The 9,886-nt window shown below is 36.7% G+C and overlaps 2 protein-coding genes across 4 annotated transcripts; one reads left to right on the top strand and one right to left on the bottom strand.

Annotated features, from left to right (window-relative positions):
• Window positions 1-19: 19 nt before the first annotated feature.
• On the bottom strand, window positions 20-6,840 carry LOC128030673 (derlin-1-like). The gene is made up of 8 exons (XM_052618481.1): window positions 6,542-6,840; window positions 3,412-3,523; window positions 2,488-2,552; window positions 2,193-2,219; window positions 1,431-1,526; window positions 1,293-1,345; window positions 1,093-1,203; window positions 20-849 (listed from the first exon to the last, which is right to left on the bottom strand). Exons 1-8 carry the CDS (start codon window positions 6,692-6,694, stop codon window positions 702-704), a joined length of 765 nt encoding a protein of 254 aa, XP_052474441.1. The 5' UTR covers window positions 6,695-6,840; the 3' UTR covers window positions 20-701.
• A 91-nt stretch (window positions 6,841-6,931) lies between these two features.
• Window positions 6,932-9,877, top strand: LOC128030674 (E3 SUMO-protein ligase NSE2-like). Of its 3 annotated transcripts, none has more exons than XM_052618484.1 (7): window positions 6,932-7,150; window positions 7,610-7,741; window positions 7,845-7,957; window positions 8,044-8,197; window positions 8,303-8,397; window positions 8,548-8,654; window positions 9,542-9,877. In XM_052618484.1, exons 2-7 carry the CDS (start codon window positions 7,627-7,629, stop codon window positions 9,651-9,653), a joined length of 696 nt encoding a protein of 231 aa, XP_052474444.1. In that variant the 5' UTR covers window positions 6,932-7,150; window positions 7,610-7,626; the 3' UTR covers window positions 9,654-9,877. The 3 variants fall into 3 exon arrangements, with proteins under 3 accessions (XP_052474444.1, XP_052474445.1, XP_052474443.1); XM_052618485.1 differs by having other exon boundaries at window positions 7,607-7,741; window positions 8,306-8,397; XM_052618483.1 differs by having other exon boundaries at window positions 7,607-7,741.
• The last annotated feature ends 9 nt before the right edge of the window (window positions 9,878-9,886 follow it).

Below are 9,886 nucleotides of genomic sequence, written 5' to 3'. Positions count from 1 at the left end.
ATGAATATGTACCACAAGATAAATATGAACAGTTTAATCATCAGTAATGTGCGAGAAATTCATGGCAGTTTTACTGTAAACGGTTTGATTGATAAACTTTAATCAAGGAATCTAAACCTATAAAACAAACAGATGGAAATATTCATACATGTATAAAAATGCACAGCACTTTCATGTGCATGTTCAGACTGGGAATTCAGTTAATTCACAAATGTAAAGCATAATGCTTAAGAAAAATGACAAATGTAACCTAATTTAAACAAATGAGGTGATAAAAAAAAAAATTTTTTTTAGATTTGAAGTCCATGGCCATTCCTAAACAGCCATGCTAACAAACAATCTACCCTGAACAATTCATGGCAAAATGAATCAGCTACATTTGATTGTAAGCAAGTAAAATGAATAAACAAAGATGCGGTCATATGGGAAACACCATCAAAGTCCCCTGAATTTTCTACAATTACGTCAACTCTGCCACTGCACATATTTTCGCAGAGATTCTATACACACTGTGAAACTCAATAACAGTGTGATATGTCATAGAGAGTAATAGGAAAATACGTAACGCTGCGAAGGAGCCCCGTCACTTTTCCTTGTGGGTCAGAAGAAATGCAACACAAACCCAAAACATAAAATCCATATTCTGCAGCATAGATGTTAGAAGTTTCTGTATTTATCCACTGATGAAAGAGTCAAAAGCTTCAGTCATCCCCCAGCCGAAAGCCTTGACCCCAGTTATGGCGCCCACCTCCACCTCCGCCTCCTGGCTGCTCTTGGGGCACAGGTCTCCTGGTTGGAGGAACGCCAAATCCAGACACCCCACCTCGTCGATTTGGGAACATCTGGTACCTGAGGAAAAAAAACATAGGAAAAGAAGAAATTATAGGAAAAATATAACAATAAAGCATTACAGTATCATTTTTAAGGCCTTTAATAATGCATTAAACTCTTAATAACTCCTAACTTGTTACTTTCAGCTATTCATATATTCATCATATTTAATAAACAGGCACTTCATTCATATCAGCACTGCTTGCGTATTGCAGCAGAATAACAGGAAGTTGAGGCCAGATGTGCAGCTAATAAACTCACAGGAACTGTGGAGTGGAGAGGAAGGACCTGCCGCCCAGGTCCATGGGGTATTTAAACATCAGAAAGAAGTAAAGGTGGCCAACTAAGTTCCCAATCAGCTCGTTGACAATACTGAAGAAAGAAATGGTTATTACTACAATTATGTCAGGGAATGATGATGATATTAGAAATAACTCTGTGTGAGGCAAAAAGATTCTTACGAGCCACCGATGATATAGTTGAATCCCAGAATGACCCAAGGAAGATAGCAAGCCTGTGTTAGTGTGAACATGAACAGGTTTTAGTGTACAGCAGTATATCAAATAAAAACATACTGCATTTAATGATGCACTGAATACCTTGAATCGGGTGCCGAACCAGAAAGATACAATCACGTCACGATTTAGCTGAGCCCAGACGTACAGAACAGACATGATCAAGGGGATCATCAGGAGCTGCAAAACACAAACAAGACAACGTGTGTGAACAAATGAAGGAGGACATCAAAATGTAACATAACATACAATTTTCCTAAAAAAAAAAAGATAAAAGATGCTTTTCAATGTAATGCAACAGTCCTTAAACAGCTAATAGGTTACATCAAAAAGCTTAATTAATTCCACGAGTGCAGAAAAATGCTTATAAATCACACAAGTTTGTCATTTTGATTAAGTAGCCCAGTTTCAAATGATGTTAGTAAGAAAAAAACTACTTTGAGAACATTTACATGGATGAGTTACACCAAAAAGAGTTACTGAGTTTGCTTCTGAGGCAATTTAATGTTTGAAAGAGGATTTTTTTTTCAATTCTATCTACTAGTGTTAAAATTTAAGTCTACAGTGTTAGCATTTGTGATTCTTGTTTTAATCAACAAATAAAATGGATAAACGTTTAAATTCCAAGCTATTAAACCTTCACACAGCAGAGGAAAAATACTGGACAGCAAAACTGAACAAATGTACAAAATACCACACTAAGAAATTCAAAAACAATCACTTTTTTTTAAAGAATGAAGACAGCTTTATTATTTGACTTCCTAATAGATATCCTAAGTGCCTATCACACAAAAATTAGAGAATTCACATTTTTTTTAAAAAGAAGAAGAAAAGCAACCGACTAACCTGCATGTCCATCATTAGACCAGTTATCTGAATTATAAATGTTAAGGAAAGATAGAGTATGAACATACTCCTAGAACAGCCTTTTCTCACCGAGTGGACGCTGCATAGAATGAAGACCACATCTTCAGAGGATATTAAAGCATCTAATGCAATCCACTAAAATGCTGAATTCAGCACATTCACTGTTAATGTGGGTATGCGCTGTACAGACGCAAGTCATTTGATGACACTGACTAATCACTTGTTTGCGCTATTAAAATATTACAGTATAATGTGTACAGGACAGAAAGGATACAACAATACAAATCCAGTTGAAAAGGAGCATGAACACGTAGTCTGCTGGTCTTCCATCAAAAGCTCCTGTGACAGGGAGAAGAGATGATGAGATGTCACATCCCATAGTAACAATCATTTCACTACCTGATCAAAAACAGTTTCACACATGAAGAACAGTATTTTTTTTTACAAAACAAAAAAACTAACTGTTCATCATATTGAGATAGGACAAGTCATGTTATAAGTCTAATAAACACTTTTATTTTATATGAAGTGGGTAACCTCATAAGGAGTGGGCTTTTGAGTTTGTGATTAGCCGAACACTTCTTTCTTTTTATAAGTAACCTCCCTATAATATTGTACATTTTCACTCATGGAATATAATTAATTGTGGTTATAAATATAGCATTTTACAATGGGCATCAGTACGTAAGTAAAAACTTGTGATGCTGCCTCCAGACCACTAGGTGTCAGTATAAAAGCCCTTTCATACCAATAATTATAACTATAAAGATAACTTTAACAATATCTAAATTACCGTCCACCCCAACAGACAATAAAACTGTCTAGTCGTATGTAGCTTTATGTGTTCAAGCTCTTTAAAGTCGGGTGGATTCTGCCTGGCTGTCAATATTTTTTATCGTTCTGAAAGTGAACAAAAACTGTTCTGAAAGTCATTCCAACAATATTGTTCCTCTGTGTTGTTAAATATAGGAACAGTAAGTCCACACAACAGTTTGAAAACAAATTTTCCAGCTGATAAAAACACCGACAGCCAATCGAAATCAATTAAGCATTTAAAGCAGCAGGTGACAGAGCTGCAGTTAAGAGGACTGTTGAATCGTAGCCCAATTAAACACAAAATTATGAGTGCACTTTTAAGTCCTAACAGACATTATTTTAATTAAAGGTTGATTGATACATTTTTGGAAACAGAAACTACCTGTTTCAAGCCTCGAGGAGTACTGGTAGAGAAAATACAAATTAACCAGGTATAGAAAACCCGTTCCTGGGCCAACTGGGAAATACAACGTCCCAGTTATCGGTCTCCATATCTGTTGAGAGAACACAGAAAAACGATTAGTAACTTGAGGCAGATTACTGTTGGAGATGCCCATCAATTCTGGCTTACTGAAAGAGATGCACCAAAATACTCTTAAAGGGATAGTTCACCCAAAAAATTCAATCTCTGTCCTTATTTACTCATCTTCATGTTGTTTTGACCCTGTATGTCTTTCTTATATGGAACATGAATGAAGAAGTTTGGTTACAAACATTCTTCAAAATATCTCCTTTTGTGGTCTGCAGAAGAAAGAAAGGCATACAGGTTTGGAACGGCATGAGGATGAGTGATCAGTATTATCCCTTTAAACTGAAGTCAAAATAGAAACAACTAGCAAGCACCATTTGTATGCGGTCACCAGCACTGGCTGAAAATGATGAAAAATGGAGTGGCTACCATGCTTGCACTGCAGATTTGATTCCCTGCACATTCTGGACTCATTATCCACAGCACAACTGCAGTTATTACACCAGACATCACGCTCGGAGAGGAACAGACACTCATCTGGTCCTTTATCCAGATTTGTTCAGTAATTCTCATGCCACAAAAACTGGGTCAGTAAACAACAAAATAATTTTTTTAACATGCAAATGCTGCACACCTTATCGTTCTCTAAAGTCCTCGGCTGTCTTATTCTCCTCCCTTTCCCTGTATCCCTCTCTCACTACTAGCGCTTTCTCTCCTCCCTTCAGCACACACAGTATCTCTGAGCTAGCAGGGTTTTTTCAGTCTGGGGCTGTGAATCCACAGAGCAGCAACGCTTTGATGTTGGCGTCTGAACTGGCTCTGCGGTAGCCAGGCAGTCCAGCGGCCCCCTCACGCACTGCAGCATAAATCATGCCAGCTCACTTGTATGGAGAGGTGACCTCTGTAGACTGCAGCACAGAGAAAAGTGGGTTAAAAAGCACAGCAGGACTGGTATGCCGCGAAAGGACAGGGAGAGGTCTATTTGGCCGCTTCTCAACAGCTAAATGGTTCCTTCACAAGTCCCAATGTGAGCACTGGTTCACTGTGACGAAACACTTTATGTAACCCTTGGCTTAGCAGTATCTGCAGCGTCCTGTGTGCGATGTTTTTCCTCACTCCATAGCTGTGTTTACTTCCTATATCTGTGCCATACTACAGAAGTAACCTGTACTGTCTGGCAGGATAGAGGTCACAAAATCTTAGCTAACAGTGAGCAGACAGGAGCTGAGTTTAGAGCTTGTTCAAAGGGAGTGGATAAATCACAGAAACACCATGTAAAAATGCCCTTAATGTTTAAGTTACAAGCAAAATTGCAGCAACAAAATGAATCAATTAGCCTAGCCATTAGCAGAGGTCAAATGACTCTGTGCACATCACTCATGTCATGAAAACTGGCACAGGAAAGAGATTGAAAGCAATAATGATGCCATTAACAAGCTAGTTAATCCAAAGAAATGGGGGTTTCCAAAATACATACTGAAATAACTTCTAGGGGGCTTTACTTCTTAAGAAGTGGTGCATAAATCCCACTATAAACAGTTTAGAGACATATCTATTAGTCAGAGAGGGGGTTTCAATCTTTTACATGCCACACCAAATATAATAATCCCATTTTAAAGTTTAAAAGACAGCTATACTTTATGTATAAATACCCAGTTTATACTGTGAAAAAAATAACATTATAAATCTGTGTAAAATATTTTTTGGAAAATATTTATGTATTTGTTTTACATAACATTATAATTTTCCCCTATTCATTGTACTGCTGCATTTTTAGGTTATTTTACTATATATTTTTATTTTATTTAATAAATATTTCAATTATTTGGTTATTTAAATTTTTTGTTATATTGTTAATTAATTTACACCGATTATCTCCAAACTTGTCCACAGAGTCCCTGGGGGTCCCAAACCCCACTTTGACAACCCCTGGTTTAAGAAGCACAAAAACTGTTCTGAAAATCTCGGGTGTCCATAATTTATATTGGTCTTTGATATTAACACATGCTACGTAACCAACCAGATGTGCTTATCATTTGGTGTAATAGCAATAAGGATGGAGTTAATGGATACAAATGTTTCTGACAAACATTAATTCTCGTTGTTTTACACTTACTTGTAGCACACAAACAAATAGCTTTGCGCCACCTGGTGGAAATTACTGAAATACCGAGAATTTTATATATATATATATATATATATATATTATAAATTACTTTGCTTAATTACATATTTTAATATATTTACCTTACAGTTGAGGCAGACTGCCAGAATTGGGCATTAGAAAAGCCGCCCTCCTTAATGAGGACAACAAGACACCATTAATTATACTATACGTCGCAAAACGTTTTCTAATAAGATAAAGCAAATAAGTTTAAAATATTTGCCATCACAGTGAGAAGCAGTGCTTGTGGAAGGAAAATAATAATTACATTTAGAAACCCAATAAAACCTGTTGTCCCGGAAGTAGCCTCAGACGCGTACTCTTCTCTCATTGGTTGAACAGAGCAGGCTGGGACGAATTTCTGTGTCTGCGCTAATTTGGATTCAAATCGTGTTTCCTGTCTTGTCGATACTAAAATATCCCAGCTGTATAACATTTTAACGGTGGCGTACAGATGGAGGGTGCGAATATACGAAATAAATTAGTATACTGTCGATGCATAAATAGCACGTGTTACGCTCTTTGCCATCTCTTATCATTCTCATTCCTCATGATCATAAAACATTGTAATAAGTGTTTGAATTCACTTCGACAACCTTTATATACCTAACATTCAGACTTCCTAAAGTACAACAAAATATTATAACGCAAACCACGTAATTTAGGCAATAATGTGCATGAGATTTTGAGCACAACTAGACTGCTGACTTCACACACTGATCAGCAGACCGTGTCGGTTCACTGCAGCACACTTCTCCTGTTACGAGGTCCATGTGTGGGCACGGGTTTAACGTTACTCCGGTAACGTTACGAGGCCTACAGCAACGCCTTGTCATCGCAGCTGCTGTCTAAATTCTTTTGAATTTAATGTAAACCTACCTGGAATTTATGAAAGAATGCCTCCGGCCATAACACAAGGTACACAGGACTGATTAATCCCAGTTTTCCTATTAGCGGCACTGCTATTGAGCCAGCAAACCAGTAACGAGTGATGAAAGGAATGTTTTTAAACCAGTCCCCGATATCTGACATCTTGCCATATGATTAGAAAGCCCGGAGATTCTCTGTAGGTTATCCGCCAATGCGGGTTAGGAAAATTAGTCTGTGAACACTTCAATCTTCTTCTATTTTGGTTCAGTCACCCTGGTGTACGCACTCCTTCCCAGTTTGGTTTACATGACGTGGCCGCGTACAGGCGCGTCCTCGTTGCGATTTTCCGTTAGATTTGACTGTCAAATTAACAGTCATGCAAAGGAATTATTTTTCGAATTCGAAACAAAATGCTTATTAGCTAAACGCAGATATTTAAAAATGTAGTTTTTTGTTTAAATAATTTATATGGGTTGTATTCACATAATTTACCACCGTTATGTGTAAAGTAGTGAGAATTTTATGAAATCGTTAGAAGTCTTTTATGTTGACGTCTCATTCGAGGCGTTTTGAAACCGGAAACGGCTACTTTGTGGCGCTACTTCTGGTGAAGCGAAGGTTTCTTATCATTTTATGTGATTATATTTGCAAAAATATCGCAGATAAGTAGTTTGAATGTTTTAAGAAAATTATATAGCCTACCAGTTAAATAAAAAATTGTAAGTCAATTTCTTTAAAGAGATTTCATTGAAAATGTCATTATTTATCTTCATTATTCACTTCCAAATTCTTCATTCTCAGTAACGTTAACCAGTCATTTATCTATATATGATTCAAATATCTTTTCCCATTTAATAAAAGTAAATGGTGATAGAGGTTGTTATATTTTGTCTTATCTTCTTGTGTTCAATTGAAGAAAGAAAGTCAGAAGAACACGAGGATGAAATTATTATTATTTTATCTGGTAGACTATACCTTTAAATGTTCTTTTCAAAGCACGTTTGACAAACGAGTCAATGTGTAAGCAGCACGTGAGTTTGTGGATTGAATTTATGCTTTTTTTCCCCTCTCCAGCAGTCCTATAGCTTCCAGATATGTCTCTAAGTTCAGTGCAGTCCACTTTGTCCACTCTGAAGTCATGTCAAGACGATATCGGAGCTTGTATGGACATGGTATCAGATGTTGCACTGGGAATAGTTGAAGCACAAGGTGAATAATTTCTGAAAGATCATGTGACTTCGAAGACTGAAGTAATGGCTGCTGAAAATTCAGCTTTCTTTTGGACATAGCACTTTACCTTTGTCTGTTTCAGGTATGGATAACAGTCCAGCTCTGAAAAAGCTGGAGGAAATGATTCTGGAGTGCTCCAGACTGGACAGAGAAATCAGTTGTTTTGTGGAGTCTGTTGATGAGAAGACTGCTCAGGTTTGTCTCATTGACTGTCACCGGTGTTTCATTGACACAAAGTCTTTGTCAAGAGTCACCGTGGCTTTCACTCGTGTGTTCTGTAGGTCAGACGTGAACCTCCCGACGCCATGTTTCATCTGAGAAACGCCGTAAAGGAGCGTTTCACCGAGCTTACAGCTGGAGTTACAGATGCAGACCTGCAAAGACACAGCAAGGTTGTTGCCTTCAGAGACAGTGTCAGGAAATATGCCATGCAAGGTGAGGAACTCCCCTCTTTTCACAACACAGCATTCACAAAGCCTGCATGTTATAAGTGAGGTGATGCTGTTCCTAAATGTATATTTATGCGTATTGTATATGCAGCAGGTCAAACTGCTGCTGAGAATGAAGAGGAGGAGTTTGATGAGGACATTGCTGTAACACAGAGCCAGACAAACTTCACCTGCCCTCTCACCCAGGTAAACAGCAGCATCATTTCACATCATCATGTGTGCAAGCCCTTGAGTTAAACGTTCACAGTGTAGTGGTGTTTTGTGCGTTATTAGTTGTGTAATCACAAGTGTCATATCATTCAAACTTTTTTTTTTTACTGTTCCTTGTTCTGACAGGTTGAAATGGTCAATCCAGTGAAAAACAAGAAATGCGGTCATCACTATGACCAAGAGGCTGTACTTGAAATGATAAAGGCTAAGCACAAAAATAAGAAGAAATTTCGGTATGTAGCCACTGCTCAGTTCTGTCTTTGTTGTCCCAAATAAGTATACAGTAACTATGCATAATTCCCATATACATTTACTATGCATTTTTTTATGTGTTCTCTATTTATATTTGAGCTTCATACACTTATACAACCATTCAAATGTTTGGGGTCGGTAAGATTTTAAAATGTTTTTGAAGATAGAATATACAGTTTGTACAGTACAAAAACCATTGCACCTATGACGAGTCCCTGTAAAACACATATGCCAGTGTGTGTCTTTAATGTACAGTATTTGTAAACATTTTAAGCAACACTGGATATTATTAAATTACATTTTCCCATTTTTCTTTGACCTTATCTGAAGTGAAAACTATTCACTCCTTATTAACAATGAACAATGCCTTTACTATGAGCCAAGTAAACAATAATAATTGTGTTATTTATTTAATAAATGAAGAACTCACCATTTGTAGTCTACTAATGTACGGTATTAACTATTGTTTATAAACTATGAATTAATTAACGTATAGTTTAATGATTTTTAAGTACTAGTAGTGTATACTTATTATAATGTTACCACTATTTTCTGTTTTAATTATGCCTTCAGTGTCACATGATCCTTCAGAAAACATTCTTATATTCAGATTTGCTGCTAAAAAAGTTATTTATTAAATCTTGAAGTTATACCAGTGTTATCGCCACTTAAAATAATTGTGGAAGGCACCATTTTTTCAGCATCCAAAAGTATGTTGAAAGTTCTAAACATTTATTTGAAATAATATTTTTGTAACATTGTAAAATTCTTTACTTTCACTTTTGATCAATTTAAAGCATCATTTGAACCGTAGTGTATAGAATAACATAACAGCCACTGATGGCAACCTTTCTGTCCTTCTTCACAGCTGTCCTAAGGTTGGCTGTGGAAACACAGATGTTCAGCAGTCAGACCTCGAGCTGGATTTGCTCATGAAGAGAATGATTCAGAACCACAAGAGACAGAGCGGAAAAACCTAATTTGACTAAATCAGTCCTGCAGATGTTATAGTTGTTCCGTCTTTAATGGAAAAATGGTTTTGCCTGAATGTTGAAATGTACAACTGGAGTTTTGTTGTAAACTTTGGCTCATGTTATAGTTAATATATAACACATTTAAAGTTCATGTTTGTAATATAAAAATGAAGACACTGTGCTTGTCAATGCTGACATTTTTTAAATAAACCTTTGTATATTCGTTCTCATATTGCCTC

The sequence above is a fragment of the Carassius gibelio genome, chromosome A16, assembly GCF_023724105.1.
Source record: "Carassius gibelio isolate Cgi1373 ecotype wild population from Czech Republic chromosome A16, carGib1.2-hapl.c, whole genome shotgun sequence".
NCBI classification, from domain to species: Eukaryota; Metazoa; Chordata; class Actinopteri; order Cypriniformes; family Cyprinidae; genus Carassius; species Carassius gibelio.
Note: the sequence above shows the minus strand (reverse complement) of the source record. Positions and strands in the feature narration are given on the sequence as shown.